The sequence below is a fragment of the Ananas comosus genome, linkage group 10 (assembly GCF_001540865.1).
Source record: "Ananas comosus cultivar F153 linkage group 10, ASM154086v1, whole genome shotgun sequence".
In the NCBI taxonomy this organism is placed as follows: Eukaryota; Viridiplantae; Streptophyta; class Magnoliopsida; order Poales; family Bromeliaceae; genus Ananas; species Ananas comosus.
Genome location: NC_033630.1, coordinates 2,100,547 through 2,117,260, shown reverse-complemented (window position 1 = coordinate 2,117,260; position 16,714 = coordinate 2,100,547). Strand labels below are relative to the sequence as shown.

At 38.9% G+C, this 16,714-nt stretch overlaps 4 protein-coding genes and 1 non-coding gene across 5 annotated transcripts; 3 read left to right on the top strand and 2 right to left on the bottom strand.

Moving 5' to 3' along the window:
• Positions 952-1,024, bottom strand: TRNAE-CUC. Its single transcript has one exon. It is a non-coding gene; the product is annotated as a tRNA-Glu (tRNA).
• Positions 1,110-3,921, top strand: LOC109716488 (pentatricopeptide repeat-containing protein DOT4, chloroplastic). The gene has a single exon (XM_020241968.1). The coding sequence runs from the start codon at positions 1,167-1,169 to the stop codon at positions 3,798-3,800; it is 2,634 nt and encodes an 877-aa protein (XP_020097557.1). The 5' UTR covers positions 1,110-1,166; the 3' UTR covers positions 3,801-3,921.
• On the bottom strand, positions 3,945-8,132 carry LOC109716489 (WD repeat-containing protein 53). The gene is made up of 11 exons (XM_020241969.1): positions 7,966-8,132; positions 7,600-7,699; positions 7,415-7,476; positions 7,239-7,295; positions 6,694-6,753; positions 6,355-6,411; positions 6,006-6,048; positions 5,287-5,364; positions 4,817-5,147; positions 4,594-4,744; positions 3,945-4,403 (listed from the first exon to the last, which is right to left on the bottom strand). Exons 1-11 carry the CDS (start codon positions 8,056-8,058, stop codon positions 4,314-4,316), a joined length of 1,122 nt encoding a protein of 373 aa, XP_020097558.1. The 5' UTR covers positions 8,059-8,132; the 3' UTR covers positions 3,945-4,313.
• LOC109715998 (uncharacterized protein CPn_0593/CP_0155/CPj0593/CpB0616-like) lies at positions 8,812-12,269 on the top strand. The gene is made up of 4 exons (XM_020241261.1): positions 8,812-9,114; positions 9,227-9,328; positions 9,756-9,861; positions 11,414-12,269. Exons 1-3 carry the CDS (start codon positions 8,845-8,847, stop codon positions 9,834-9,836), a joined length of 453 nt encoding a protein of 150 aa, XP_020096850.1. The 5' UTR covers positions 8,812-8,844; the 3' UTR covers positions 9,837-9,861; positions 11,414-12,269.
• On the top strand, positions 13,384-16,714 carry LOC109716833 (putative pentatricopeptide repeat-containing protein At1g53330). The gene has a single exon (XM_020242430.1). It carries the CDS (start codon positions 14,444-14,446, stop codon positions 15,857-15,859), a length of 1,416 nt encoding a protein of 471 aa, XP_020098019.1. The 5' UTR covers positions 13,384-14,443; the 3' UTR covers positions 15,860-16,714.

The following is a 16,714-nucleotide window of genomic DNA, read 5'->3' as shown; positions in this document are numbered from 1 at the left end:
TAATTTGCTTGCACAGGAAAGTTGTTTTCTTTTCTTTTCTTTTTTCTTTTAAGTTTGAGCTATCAATTTTTTTCTCCAAAAGAAAAGAATTTTAGTCCTTTTCTTTTCGGCTAAATTATAGAATTTTTTTTTTATAAATATCCATTTTTTTCACTTTTTCTCTCAAACTTTTAATAATTTATATTTAATCCGCTCAACATTTTAAGGTATTGAGTTTAGTCTCCCCCTATGTCAGGTTTCATTATTATTCTGTTCATTTTTTATAATTTAAATTAAAAATATTTTTTAAAATAATAAAAATATATTTAAAAAATAATTAATTTTTTTATAGAAGAAATAAGGATAATTTAGTTATTTTGCGCTTTTTATTAACGCTGTATTCTTCTAAAAATATTTTTAAAATTTTAAAAAAGTAAAATATAGATGAGCAGTACTGGTGATACACTCTAAAGTAGGATATACATCTTATACCCTCTTCATTCCAAATCATTAATACTCTACTTATCACATCAACTTCTTTTATTTTTACTAAAAAATATTTAAATTTTTATCAATTCTAGAATAAAGGATGTAGATCTACACCCTTTTTTTTGAAATTTTAAATAAGCAAAATATAGATGAGAAATACTAGTGATACGCTCTAAAATAGAATATACATCTTATACCTACTCCATTCCAAATCATTAATACTCTACTTATCACATCAACTTCTTTTATATTTACTAAAAATTATTTAAATTTTTATCAATTCTAGAATAAAAGATGTAGATCTACACCCCTTTTTTCGGTGTACAAGAATCATTTTCCTTTTTGTTTTACAATTTTTGTTTGTATGTGTAAATGGATTCATTTCCCCTTATTGTATTAAAAATAAAAAACAAAAAAATAAAGTTAATTTTCCCTTGTTGTATTCCCTAAATAAAAAACAAAATAAAAATTTAAAAACTATGATTCCGTTGCCGGGACTTGAACCCGGGTCTTTCGGGTGAGAGCCGAATATCCTGACCAACTAGACTACAACGGATTCATATTTATAAAACATGAAAATTCTTAAAATATATTATCTAATTATTCCCCTTATTTTCCCGGCAAAGTTTAAACCTTTTCCCCTTCTCCTCTCTCTCTCTCTCTCTTTCTCTCTCTAACCCGTACGACGAGCTCCATTAATGGCGGCGGCGCCTCTCTCTTCGATCTCCAATCTCTACCACTCCCTCTCTCCTCCACCCATCAACCGCTCCAAGCTTAAGAGTCGAACCCACCACCCTCGCATTCTCTTCTCTCCAAAATCCCGCCTTGGGGTTTTGCACGCAGAGGTCTCCGAAACCATTGGAAACGCCTCTGTTTCGATCTCGGAGAATCGTAGTTTCGATCTTAATGCCCAAATCCGAAGGTTTTGCCAACTGGGTAATCTAAAAGAGGCCATGGAAATGATCACTGGATCCGATTCGAAGCATTCCGGCATCGATTCGGAGACTTATTGCTCCGTTTTGGAGCTCTGCGCCAAGCTCGGATCTTTAGATGATGGGAGGAGAGCCCATTTGGTAATATCCTCTTCTAATGTCCCAATAGACTCTGTTTTGGGGTCGAAATTGGTGTTCATGTATGTTAAATGCGGCGACTTGAGAGGAGGAAGAGGAGTACTTGATGAGATTGCGTTTAATGCAAACCCATTTCCTTGGAATCTATTACTGAATGAGCATGCAAAGGCTGGTGATTTCAAAGGGAGCATCTTTCTTTTCAAAGAGATGCACGGTTCGTGTATCGCGCCTGATTCGCATACCTTCTCTTGCATCTTAAAATGTTTCGCGGTTTCCGGCCGTGTTCGTGGAGGCGAGGTGGTTCATGGGCATCTCATGAAGTTGGGTTTTGAAGCTTCTATCACAGTTGGTAACGCGCTTATTGCTTTCTACTGTAAGAATAATAGAATTGAAAGCGCGATCTCATTGTTCGACGAAATGCCTCAAAGGGATGTGATATCTTGGAATTCGATTATTAGTGGGTGTGCGTCGAACGGATTTTCCACTAAGGGTGTTGAGCTATTTACGAGTATGTGGTTTGAGGGGGTGGATATGGATTTGGCGACGCTAGTTAGTGTACTTCCTGCGTGTGCTGAATTGGGTTATCTTTTGATAGGTAGAGTTATTCATGGGTACTCAACAAAAGCCGGATTAGCTAATGAGTTATCTCTCAGTAACTCTCTAATTGATATGTACTCAAAATGTTCAAACTTGGGTAGTGCAGTTCAGTTATTTGAGAAAATGGATCAAAGAAGCGTCGTGTCATGGACTGCAATGATTACGGCTTACACCCGAGATGGACAGTATGATGAAGCGATCTCGTTATTTGAAGAAATGGAATCGAGAGGTGTTAAACCAGATCAATTCGCGGTCACAAGTGTTCTCCATGCTTGTTCATGTAAAGGGTCGCTCAACCACGGTAAGTTTGTTCATGACTCTATTGTGAAGAGCGGAATGAAGAAGAATCTATTTGTTGCAAATGCACTAATGGACATGTATGCAAAGTGTGGAGATATGGAGAATGCTAGGTCAGTTTTCGATCAAACCGTTAAGAAGGATCTTATTTCGTGGAATACGTTAATAGGAGGCTACTCGAAGAATAATCTTCCTAACGAAGCACTTCACTTATTCGGCGAAATGCAATCCCACTTTCGACCCAATTCGGTGACCATGGCATGTATCCTTCCTGCTTGTGCTAGTCTTTCGTCTCTAGAGAGAGGAAGAGAGATCCATGGCTACATTTTAAGAACAAACTGTTTTGGAGATAGTTATGTTGCTAATGCCCTCGTCGACATGTATGCCAAATGTGGTGCACTATTGCTTGCTCGGATGCACTTCAATCGGATGTTCGGAAAAAACCTCATCTCGTGGACTATGATGATAGCTGGGTATGGCATGCATGGCCATGGACAAGATGCCATTGCTCTCTTCAAGGAGATGAGATGTAAAGGGATTGTACCGGATGATGTTTCTTTTATCGCCATATTGTACGCTTGTAGCCATTCGGGTTTAATAGACGAAGGATGGAGGTTCTTCAACATAATGAGAAACGAGTACAAAATAGAGCCAAAATTGGAGCATTATGCCTGTATGGTCGATCTACTTAGTCGTGCTGGGCGCTTAAATAAAGCATACAAGTTTATCGAAGCGATGCCGATAGAGCCTGATTCGACTATTTGGGGCGCATTGCTTTGTGGGTGTCGAATACATAGAGATGTGAAGCTTGCAGAGACAGTTGCTGAGAAAGTTTTCGAACTAGAACCGCAGAATACCGGATATTATGTACTTCTAGCAAATATTTATGCTGAAGCCGAAAAGTGGGAGGCTGTGAAGAAACTTAGAGAAAAAGTCAGTCGCCGTGGACTTAAGAAAAACCCAGGTTGCAGTTGGATAGAGATGAAGGGCAAAGTTCACATCTTTGTTTCAGGTGACAAATCGCATTCGCAATCAAAGAAGATAATGGATTTCCTCGAAGAAGTGACTAGAAGGATGAAGGATGAGGCCTATGTACCAAAGACAAGGTATGCGTTGATAAATGGGGATGATTCAGCGAAGGAGGAGGCTTTATGCGGGCACAGCGAGAGGCTCGCGATTGCTTTCGTTATCTTGAACTCGCCGACAGGAAAGCCCATTCGAGTTGCAAAGAACTTAAGAGTGTGCGGCGATTGCCATGAGGTTGCGAAGTTTATATCCAAGATGGTGGGTCGAGAGATCATCTTGAGGGACTCAAACCGGTTTCACCATTTCAAAGAAGGGAGGTGTTCTTGTAGAGGACAATGGTGAATTATCAAAAGAGATTATTCCCTAGCAACCTAGCCATTGTAGTAGTGCTTGTCAACAAGCTTGGAACTTTCAAATATATCTTGATAATATGTAGAGTTTTTCATCTGCATCCAGAAATTAATTTAATAGTCTCAATGCGGCAAGTAATGTGCACAATAACACTTGTTTTGGATGATGATAATTATACATCAATAGTGCTTCAAAGCAATGCAAGATCCAATATGGCAGTTTGTGGCTAAATTACAGATTATACATAAATCTCTTAACTGAAAGAAACTAATAAAATTGGCATTTTTCACTCAAAAGCCAACTTAGAACAAGCAGGTTGCTTCCGATGCGTGAACTTTCGATGAAGGAACCAAAAAGTATTTGTTCAGCTTGGAAAGAAGCTTGGTGTTTTTCTCAAGTTGCAGGAGGAAGCAGTTGTAGCTCAACTCTCCGAGAAAATCACCATAAATCAGTGTGTCAAAACTTTTCCTTCAAGCTTACGAGCATCTCTGCGCATTCTTCGGTCTATTGAACAGTGTAAACTTTTAGCACTTTTGATGTGTCGCACACAATTAGGTTTTCTGAATCAGTTGGAGAAGTACAAATCCAATTAACCTGCCAACAGAAACAAAGTAAAAAAAAAAAAAAAATCAAGCAAGCAAGCAGAATTGGAAATTTTACATGTTCTTATCAGCATGTTAAGGCTAACGTAATGTAGTTTAATTAAAATTTGGTAAACAGGCTAAAGTATATGCTCACAAATAGTGAAGAGCGCAAGAGAATTTATACTAAGTGTAGCTAGTACCTTTTTCTTCAAGTTAATATTTAATGTTACATCACCATCACAGCTTGTTTGTAGAGAAGAAAAGCGTTTCGACCAATCCCAGAGCTTCACTGTTGCATCATTGCCACCTGAAATGAGAAATTTCCCTCTCTCACCAAACGCTGAGAATGTCCTGTTAATAAGCAAAGTATTAGCTAATTGAAATACACGGCACAAATAAAAGCGCTAGATTCAACTAACTCACACACAGGATACAGCGGCAGTATGGCCTCCCAAGGTGTAATCGAGATGTAACCTCTTCCCTCGACTTTGACCAGTGGGGTGACTGTTTGCATCTGGGATATCACTTCTTTTAGATCTTAATTGAGAACCCACCGAACTCTTTGATTTCTTAGGTGCAAGTTCGGATTCCAAATCGATTACATCAACAACTCCATCTCCCCTCGCAACAGCGCAAACTTTGTACAAGCCACTCAACATATCCACTCCAGGTACTGCTACTGAGTGAACAAAGGCAGGATTGAAACATTGCCCCGCATTGCCAGGAGAAACATTGTTGTCCATTTCAGGCGTCCCTGGCAGAAAAATCACATGCTTTCACAAGATCCCATCAAAACCCAAAAACAGATTCTTTGTTTTTTTTCCTTTTCCTCTTAATCATAATGACTTGTAGTGTCATGTAAGAAATTACAAAGTGATCAGTTGTATACATACCATAATCAATAGAATAAAGCAGTCGACCTTTAGAAAAGTCCCATATAGCAAGCTTTGAGTCGAGACCACCAGTAACAACTGTCAAAATGTAGCAAATCAAAATCGATTGGTAAAAGGGAAAACATCATAATAATAAAAGGACAAAAGTAAAGAGTGACTGTAAACAAGGTTGCCACGCTGAAAAACACCATTAACGGAATAACGAATACTGCAATTCCAAGTAAATCAGCAAATAGGATATATATAGCAAGAGGCATTCTGATAATTATCAAGTCACCAAGTGATACTTGCCAAATGTACGTCTTGTTATTTATATATTTATTATGTTAATCATTTCACATTAATACCCAATGTTGAAATACTATTGAAAGTTATCCCATCACAAAAGATATAGTCAGAAAACAATTTACATAATGCTAACATGACTGAAAATGTCAAGTCTAGAAGACAGAGGTGAAGTAAAGCTGCAAAGGCAAGGATTTCTACAAATATGAAGAAGTGACGCAGGGAAAATTTGCTTGCGATGGTGTGCTGAGAACTGTTGGTAACATTGTCCAGAAAATGAAGCGAATATTACTGTGGAATATTATGAGATATTCTCATGTGAATTACTTGGTTAGTAAAATAAAGCAACGTGACTATTGCAAGCGGAGAACTACAAAAGCATCACTGCGGGAGAGAGAATTATTCAAAGTTGCTTTACTTTCTCAGGAACCTACCCGTCCAAGGTTTCCAAGGAATGTACTGCACACTGCTGCAGATCTGTAGAGAAAATCAGCTAAGGTGCAATAACAAGTAGAAGCATGCTGTATGAGCAAACAAACAGTCAACAGTATAAAGGTCGTAAAATGTCATAGAGATTCACCCTTGCATTAACAAATATACATAAATAACAGAACTACAGTGTGAGAGTGTATCCATGCCCGGTGCATGTGCATGTCCGTTCACATCCGCGCCACATAAGCATATGAATGTGTGCATGAACATGTGGTTGTTCATGTGTCATAATGCTATGATTACATGAATAAAAATGCAAAACTTTTGAGGGATTAAGCATCATCAGGATACACTTGTATGAGCTGCTCTTAGCGATTTATACAGGCATTTCTGGCTCGTGTCAACAATCTGCAATTGAGAGCAAAAATGACCATAAATAGCTGAAATAACATCAACAATCCAAACCAGATCTTTGCTAATGTGAAAATCCTAAAAGAAAATGACAGAACTTAGAGATGAATTCTCTTGAATGAGAAAGGAAACAACCCAGAAGGCTGAAACAAAATTGAAAATGTTACGTGAATTCTACTAATACTATCATATTTAATGATATAGACTGAACAACATGATATATATAAGGATTAAGGAACTAATTGTTAATTACACCACCATTCGGAACATAAGTGGTACCTTGACATCACCACTATCATCTGCAGCAGCAAGAAAACCTAACTTAGAGCTGAAAGCAATCTGCGTGAAAAGAATAGACATTAGATCCCAATAGTAGTGCCAACACATATTTTATAACGAGTCGCATGCCAACCAAATACACTGGCTACAGTTTAACTTAAATAAGACAAGTGCTCTCCGCAGAAAGAAAATGACCACAATGTGGCTAATTCTAGGTGAGAAATAATAAATATCCGAGCTTTTATAACTTTCCATCCAGTTTTCACTGGAAGGGTTCTGTCACTTTTTACCAACCAAATTCGAACAGCAATTATTCTCTGTTATCCCTGAAGAAATGTAATATAGTGAGAATAATGTCTTCTCTAAAAAAAAAAATAAATAAACTTTTAGTCGAATTAGATGATTTTTCCAACTTTCCATGTGATGTGACCCGAAATTTAACATGTAAATCTAAGAAGTGACAGTTTCTCAGAAGGATATTCAGATATACCGTTGAAGGACAAACGATAACCGATCAAGAATGACTTTAAAGAGCAATACGACACCTGATTTATTTCATCCTTGTTATAATTGTAAGTCTCCAACGGCGTCCAAGGAGATCCCTACAGAAGAAATTTTACGGATCAGAGACACTCCAAAAACTTGCACGAAATTGATTGCGAAGTCCATTTGAGAAAGACAAGAAGCGGCATATACAGGACAGTGGAACCCGGAAGCTTACCATACGGATATCAAAGCACGAAATTCCGGTTCCAGAGGAGACATAGACAACATCTTCATTTCCTGAGTGATAAAGAACATACTCAGTAGTGTAACCCTTTCCTAAAACTTTCGACCAATGGTATTAGCAGTTTACTATCTAAGCAAATTAAAGTAAACAAACTTGATCCTAAGCCTAAGCCTAACCTTCTTTGAAGCATAGAGAAGAGATAGGGTCCTCCCCGACTTTGATAGTAAAAAGAAGAACATCTTTGCAGCGCAAGTCGAACCCGCAAATACAACCATCCTGCAGCCAAGAAAACAACAAGTTATATCTTTTAAAACTGAGTTCTTCACAATGTGACTAGGAGTTCATATCATATATAGCTTTGTCCTGCGCAACGCAAACCACGGCCGTAAATAGGTTGATAATGAATGATTCATCCATAAACTACTTAACCTATGAAAATCAACTGCTGTAATTAGATGTAGTAGTATTATTAGAGGTAAAACCATGAGAAGGAGTTCTAGAAGTTCGAGAGAGAGAGAGAGATTCTAGAGAGAGAGAGAGACCTCGGCGGAAGAAGCGACGAAGCCGGGGCGGGCGCGCGAGGCGACGCAGTAGGTGACCGCTCCGTTATGGCCTTTCAATCGCCTCGGCTTCATCCTTCGCGCTCGACCTCCCGGGAACACGCTGAGGATGATCTCCCGGTTTTGCGAGCTGTGGTTGGGGCTCGAATCTGTGCGCCCGTAGGGGTTTAAACCAACCCAGTACGAGCGACTCAAGTGTAAGATCGGAACCGTAGCGGGTTTTCAAAAATCCGAATTCGAATCCGGCTATAAAACTTTAAATCCGAAGCCCACGAATTTTAAAAATTAATATACAAATTCAAATCCAACAAAAAAAAAAAAATCTGAAATTGAATCCGTGTCCAAACCACTTATTTTTTGTACCATATTTCAAAATATTTTATATGAAATTTAATTTAAAAAATATAGAGTCAAATATAATATCAAATATTTTTTTATTATATAATAATAAAATTAATACAGATTTCGAATTCACATAAAAATTTCGGGTATTTGTATCGGGTATTTGTATCAGTTGACTTCTCTAGCCAAGTAGATCCTCTAAGGTCGCCTAGATTTTAATAGGATTAAAAAAAAGATATATCAGTACCTTTCCAACAAACAAAGGCCTTGTACTGAGCTCAAAAAAAAAAAAAAAAAAAAAAGAAAAGAAAAAAGAAAAAAACGAACAAGGATATTGTACTTCTTAAAGTGATTATTTAGGCCCAAGACCAATAATTTTTATTGGGCTGTGATCTCGCTTTGGCCCAATTACACAACCAAAACACCTGCTCTCGACACTGACAAGTCAAAAAGCCTAAAAAAAAANAAAAAAAAAAAAAAAAAAAAAAAAAAAAAAAAAAACAGAACACGACAAAGTATATGCTCCGCTCTGTACGCGCACGCAAAGCGACACGGCCTCACTCCCCCCTCGCCGGAGCCCCCTCCTCCGCTGCGATGTCGCCGCCACCGCCGCCCTCCGCCGGAGACGGAGGAGGAGATGGAGGAGGAGAGGAAGCGAAGGCTGCGGGGTTCGTCGTCTTCTCCGGGATCGCCATGAGCATCGTCAAAGCCCTTGCCTTTAAGCCCCCTCAACCCCATTCCCCACCATCTCCATCTCCATATCCATCGCCATCGCCCTCTCCTCAAGAGGTCTCCTCTCTTTGTGCTTCTCCTTCTCCCCCGTTTCGATCACAATGGATTTTCTCTTGGATTCAGCGGAATAGTAGCTCTGACTAAGTTTTACACTCCGCTTACTTCTTAGAAGCTCGTGGTGGAAGAGGGACCCCGAGTCGAGGCGCCTAAGAGCCGGGTTGTGGAGATTGCGAGGGGAGATACACTTTGGGGCCTCTCTCGACGATATGGAGTAAGCTTGTTTCTTTTTTTCCACATGAATTTCTTTTTTTTTTTCAAATTAAGTTTCACATCGAAAAAGAGATAAATGCACCTGAGCATTCAAAGAAAAATGCGAATAATCTTTCTGTTTAATCAATCACCCATTCTTTAGCAAAATGCCACTAATGCCTTTCTACTGATCTGTGCACTTAAACAAGAGGGGTAAAAATTGAATCTTTTTTGTCGATTCGTATGATTATCACATAATAATGGACTTTGCAAAAGCGAACGAAATATAGGGGTTGGTGGCTGATTCTTAAGGTCGCTAGAGTTAATAACTTTTTAAATCTGCGATGGCCATTTGTAACTGGGCGGGAGGTTCCGATGCTTTTTTCCTGAAAAAAGCAACTTTGTGCGACTTATATGCTGAGAAATGAGTCATGGGTTGTCTCCTTCAGGTATCAATAGATTCAATCAGGGAGGTGAATGGGATCACGGGCGATACAATTTATGCAGGGAAGAAGCTGATCATTCCCTGAATTGCAAACAATTTGGCTGTTTTTGGTGGGTTTTTTTGGTACTTTGAAATTGTTGTTATAGTTACTTACAGATTCTCAGAACAAGCAATGTTATCTAGTTGAGCTTATTTATATGAATGGTTGTTACTTTTCTTCTGAGATGACTGCAATGTCTGCTGTAGAGCTTATAAAAGAGTGCTTAAACAAGTAGTGGAAGCGAAATTGGAGGTTGGTAATAGTAGAAAACTGAAATAAGTAACCTCTGAAGAGGAGAAACACTGATACTTTTAGTTTGAAGTTGATCTATATGAATTCACAATCTAATCATCTTACTTGAGCAGACAAGCTGTGATGTCATCAAGAATCAGTATTAAGATACAAACATCAAGCTCAGCCCCATAGGCAATATTAGGGCCTTTTTCATGCTCTAGACCCATTTCCTCCATGTAGAAAGAATCGCAACCTAGTGGGCAATTAAGCTTACCTCATGGCTAGTGCAACACTTCATGACTGGTAAATTTAGCAAAGTGAAGGTGAATTGCTGGGCAAATCTCCTTTGGCAGTAAGCTGCGCTCTGCGCTACATCCAACTGCCAAGGAAGTAATTGCCCCGCAATGCAGCTCCACATCGGTGCTTTAGTGCTTTCTCATTTGCTGTTTTTTTTTTTGTCTCGAAGGGCTTGTTTTGAGCCCACAGAATGAAGCACCATGCCGTCGATATATATATATATATGTGTCAAGCCTTGAGGGGAGAGCTGGGTCTTGAAAGCCCCTCTCTGCGGCATATCCGATGGCAGATCCATTTGCAGATAAAAAGCAATCCTGATCGAATGAAAGTTAGCATAAGAAGGGCTTTTGTGGAGATTTGGATTGAATGTTCCCTTTGTTTTAGGTCCCCCGGTTCTTTTTTTTTATAAGAGATATTAATTATCTTATATATACTGTTTGTGTATCTATGGTTATTATATGTTAGAACCAAAAGGTGATGATTCCTTTCCACCAGAGCATCATAATGGTTTCCTCCTACATAAACACTGTATTGTCTCTATGCTATTGTGGTAGTCTAGAACAGATTCAGAATGTCTCGAAAGAAGGCATATAAACATGTAGAGAATTGCTTCAGTATAATCTAAAGAATGCCACAATATATGTTGTGGCTTAACTAACATTTCTGGTGGCATCTGAATTTCTTAATACTATACAGAAAATAGTAAAAGTGTAACCATGCTCTCTGAAAGCTTGTATTTGAAGATTGTGTCATCTCTTTTGAAAATTTTAAAAATAAGACATACAATTGTTTCTGTGTTTGAATGTTGTTCTGTCGCTTTGTTTCTAATACTACAGAGGTCTGGGACTTGGGGTATTTCTTTTCTTGTCGAAGGGGTACCATGCAAAAATTTGTACCCTATTTCTTTTAGTGATCGAAGAAAAAGTAATCTTAGCAATTGTATGTGTTTGCTTTATCTTTCAATGCTTTGAACTTGATTCCTGATTTGATGCTTCTAGATATGTTACGCGGCCTTTCGAAGGCACAATGGCTGTCTCTTCAATAAAATGTTTTCTTTCTCCAATAAAAAAGCTGATATCCTCCTCATTTAGTGCGATCATCAAGATCATCGAATGAGAAGATCCATGAGGATATCCCATAACAATCGCGATCTCGGGTGGAAAGCATATCAACCCTTTCTGGCTGCCATGACAGGAATAAAAAGGTGATTCGCTTGTGGTCCATAGAATGTCTTTTGTATGCGCAACATCATGTATATATTCATGCATGAGATGTCTGAATATATGCAAAAACCATGCACACGTTGATTAGTAAACATTACAATATTGATTTATGCTAGTTAATAGGCATTTCCAACTAGTTTGTGGCATTATTAAATAGAGATAATGGAAAGCAAGTCTTATCGATGATTAAGAGTGATTGCTTTTTGTTCAAAATGGCGAGAGAATGAGGACCATGCTTTGGTGCTATATATGCGAAAAGAGGAAAAGTATATATGACAGGTTAAAAGAGGGTGGAAGGTCCCTGAGAATTGTTCTTGGTAAAAGCAGCATATCCTGTAGCATATCCAAATGTGCTATGTGAGCAGCTTCACTATAAATCCTCAGCAAGTGTGGGATTGTAGACTCAAGCATGGGTAAAGAAACAAGTGAAGGAGATGACTACTGCAAAATGCGTGGTATGAGAATAACAGTGCAGCTCTCCTCTGGCATGGAGGCAAAGCAAAGCACTTTAAACTCAAAACTTTGCTTAGCAGTCCCTGCCAAAGGAGAATTGCCCTGCTATTCTACCCCACAATCACTTCTTTTCTTTGTATGATATTTATTAACAAGCATAGATATGGGTATGTATGCAACTCATTGATCATTGATCACAGAGGTATTTATGTCGTCAACTATTATGCACACGGATAGTTTGCTGATCATTGATCACAGAGGTATTTATGTCCTCGACTATTATGCACACGGATAGTTTGCTGTTCTTATATATGTGCTGCTAATGATATCTACTTGTAGGACTTGAGCTTTAAACAACACTTCTTGTTGAAAGTAGTTGGGGAAAACATAATAATGAATCTCCAATTCTATTCCTACAGCAAAGAGATCCTAAAGCATGAGATTACTGATTAGCATGCGAATCTTTAAGGTGTACAATGTTGGTCCCAACTCTTTCATCTTTTCTATCTTGTTGTAGTCTTTGATCAAAGTTTCAAGGGTTCAATGTGGCAGCGCAGCTAGTATAAAAGAATTCTCTTCCATCTGTTTCCCTCGCGGTCAGAGTTTTAACTGCGATGGTCGTTGGCATGTGGCACGGTGGTGGAGCACCGGCAATCGGTCAGTCCCCTTTTTCTTCGTGTTGTTTGCTTGATTGCTTCTGTTTAATAGGGTTTTATGTCCCAATAATGGTACTTGTAGTTGCCTCAGTCTTTGATCAAAGTTTCGAGGTTTTACTGCTCGATGCTTGTAGTTGCCTTAGTCAAAAAACCAACATGGATGGGTTTATGACACTAAGGGTGCGTTTGGTTCGCGCTATCTTTTAACGATTCCTAGTAATCGAATAGGAATAAAAAAAAATGACGGTGTTTGGCTAAACGTACTAAGTAATCTAGTTGGTAATATTGAATTTATTTGGGAATAAGATTCATCTCAAAATACTAATCTCATTTTCTTGAGGAAGGGTGGATATTCTCATATTAATAGATTGGGGTAATCATAATATGTTTAATATCTTTTTTTCTCCCTACCCGCCGGCTAATTGGTATTTTTTTTTTACACTCCAATCTCATATCTTTTTCTAAATTTATCTTTCTCTCTAAAATTTAACTCTTTTTCTCTCTTCCTCTTTTTCTAAAATCTCAACTCTCTCACTCCCTCTAATTTCGACTGTCTCTTTCTATTTTTTTTAATTATGCTCTCTCTCTATCCTATACTTTCTCTTCCTTTTTCTAAAAAGATGTCGACATTTTTGATAGCATTATCTAAAACTAATTAAAAAATAAATTAATTAATTGTATATTTTTTATAATCTTAAATAATATAGCTAAATAATATGACCGTGTGAATCAAATATAGGAATTTCACATTCTTAGTAATAGGATGAATAGGAATAAGATTCTCGGATATCTTTTCATTGCTAGTAATTTTTAATAATGCGAACCAAACGCACCCTAAAAGGGGGAGATTAGGGATGAAAAGCAATAAGGCAATAGAGAGATAAAAGGGTGAAAAAATTTATTAGAGACCTGTTTGTTTGTTTGCCCTAACTGATTTTTATGTTGAAAACAATTTTTTAGTTTAACTTAAGTTCAGATGAAAAATATTTTCTCACCGCAGTTTCCTGATAGAAAATTAATGACTTCCAAACTGTACTTATCTCACTTTTAATGTCTGTTTTACTAAAAATTTCCGCACTAACATAGTAGTTAATTGTTTATCAATTTTTCTTTCTTTTTTGTAAATAATTTTGTTATTCAGGGCAAAGTTAATTACAGCATTTAAAAATAATAAAGCTACAGATAAATTAAATTTATGACTAACTAAACAACAAAAGTGAGTATGTACGGTCAAAAATAATTTTATTCTTTTTTCAACTCTGATAAAACGAACATGCCTTAACCGGTGGATGTGAGGTTGTAAACCATCTCTTGCAAGTTGAAACTGAAAGGGGTGCAGTTTTTTTTTTTTATAATATTCTTTTCAGAGGTAGCTTGTTAACTCTGTATTGATTTTTTATGATATTACGGCTGCATTTGAAATTTCACAAAGCATGTATTATCCACAGTGGGAAAGTGCGATGTGAAAATATTTTGTTTGTTTCTATAAAAAATAATATGTTTTCTAAATTGCAATTAAAAAACAATTTCTACGCTTTAATTAAAAATAAAAAGAATTAATTTTATATTTTTTCCTCTCCGACCTTTTTAGCCTAATAATCCAAGATTTCACTCAATACTATTTACATAGCTAGTGGGCTGGGATGCGATTTGACAAGTTATGAAAATTTTTATTTCGAGCACCCATTCGAAGCTTGGGCTCAGATTCTGAGCCCGTTATTACAAGCCCGGCCCATTATTATCTTCCTCCTTACATATTGTACTCCCCACGCTTTTTCCCCTCGCACCAATGGCGAAACTCACCACCATCTCCCCCTTCCGCCTCACCTCCCTCCTCCGCCTCGAGAAGGACCCCTCCCTCGCCCTCACCCTCTTCCTCAACCCTAACCCTAACCGTAATCCCGCCCCACCATCTAGCCCTCCTCCCACCAAACCCTTCCGCTACACCGCGCGCTCCTACGACCTCGTCGTGCGCAAGCTCGGCAAGGCGCGCATGTTCCCGGAGATGGAGTCGGTCCTCGACAGGCTCCTCGCCGACGCGCGCGTCGTCCCCGACGAGGCCCTCTTCTGCGGCGTCATCGCCTTCTACGGCCGCGCCCGCATGGCGACGCGCGCGCGCCGCGCCTTCGACCGGATCCCCTCCTTCCGCTGCCGCAGAACGGTGCGCTCCCTCAACTCGCTCCTCCACGCGCTCCTCCAATGCGGCGACCTCGGTGCGGTGCGATCCCTTCTTGTCGAATTCAACACGGGCGAGTTTGCTCCGGACGCGTGCACGTACAACATCCTCATCCGGGCCGCGGCCGCGTCGGGGTCGATAGGTAACGCACGAGACCTGTTCGACGAAATGCGCGAGAGAGGTATTAAACCGAGTGTCGTAACCTTTGGGACTCTGATCACTGCACTTTGCGATAATTCGATGCTACATGATGCTTTTAGGCTTAAGGAATTAATGCTTGAATCTTATAATATGAAGCCTAATGTTTATGTATATACTACTCTCATCAAAGCGCTTTGTAAGAACACTCAGATGGGTTTGGCTCTTAAGCTAAAAGAAGAGATGTTGTTGGACAAAGAGTTAACGTTAGATTCCGCGGTGTATTCTACTTTGATACGGGCGTTATTTCGAGCGGGCCGGAAAGGGGAGGTGGTTGGGATATTGGAAGAGATGAAGGGGAAAGGAATAGAGCCGGATACAGTAACATACAATGCTATGCTAGCAGGGTTTTGTGAAGATGAAAAGGACTTTGAAGCTGCATTTGAGGTGCTCAATGAGATGGAGAGGAAGAAGTGTAGGGCGGACGTGGTGAGCTACAATACGATCATTACCGGATTTTGTAAGCAGGGGCGGTGGAGGGAAGCAAGAGAGTTGTTCGAAGATATGCCGCGGAGAGAATGCCGGCCTGATGTGGTGACCTACCGGATCTTATTTGAGGGTATGTGTGGTGCTGAGGAGTTTATGGAGGCTGGGCGGGTTTTGGATGAGATGGTATTCAGAGGGTATGCTCCGAGAGCAGAGAATGTGAAGACATTCGTGGAGGGAGTTGTAGAGAAATGCGATTGGGTCTTGGTCGAGTCGAGTTTGTGGCGATTGAGTAAGGTGAACGCTTTGGATTTGAGTGGGTGGGAGAAGGCAATTTGTGGTGTTTTGAAGGATTTTCAACAGTTCAAACTAGTAGAGCTAGTGGATTCTCTAAGCTCGGATTGAATGCTTTCTATTTCGCCTCTTTGGAGCTTATGTAGAAATGTTGTTTAAGCAGAGTTATATAAAGAATCATTGCTAGCTGGCTTTTCGATTAAAACCTTCTCTACAGCTTCTCTTTGCGGCAATAGAGGCTCGATAGCTCATCTTAGCTTTTCAACGCAGTTGAAATACCAGACTTTGTTAACCAATTGTTTGGTACTTCAAAGCATCTGCTTACTATCTGCTAGGCCAGGCCAAACGGGCACAGATTATGATCGAGGCGGTTGAACACGATGAAATTTTATTTGATGCAATAGTGTGAGAGGTGATTACCTAATGAGCTCATTGGAGTAATCAAAACAGCATAGGTGGAAATTTAACTTCTAGTTCTTGCTAGAACTTAAATTGGCTATTTGGAGCCCTGAAGTTAATAGGGACTAGACCTTCTAAAGTTCTCGGGTTTAGATGAAAACTGTATTCTAATGAGAAAGAACGGGTGCTGCATTTGGAATCCATGTGAGAAATGTTATGAGATTATTGTATGGAGATTTAGTAAGATTTAGGGGAGATTATGATTCACTATTACCCTTGGGAAGGGTAATCTTTGTGACTCTTTTCTATAACAGCATATATCCAAAAGGTGTGTATGGCTCTTCCTAAATTTGCCATCGAAGGTTTCCATACACAACAAAAGTTTCTCCTCTTTGTGGCATATTGGCACTCCTCACATATTTGTTTTTCCTCTGTGATCTGTATAGGTAAGGCTTTATGGAACAATGGAAGAGTTGCAATGTTTGTGAGTACGATGACGGCAATTAAAGTACAAATTTGATCTTCAACTGTTCTTTTTCATTTAATTTTTGCATAATGGTGTTTGTA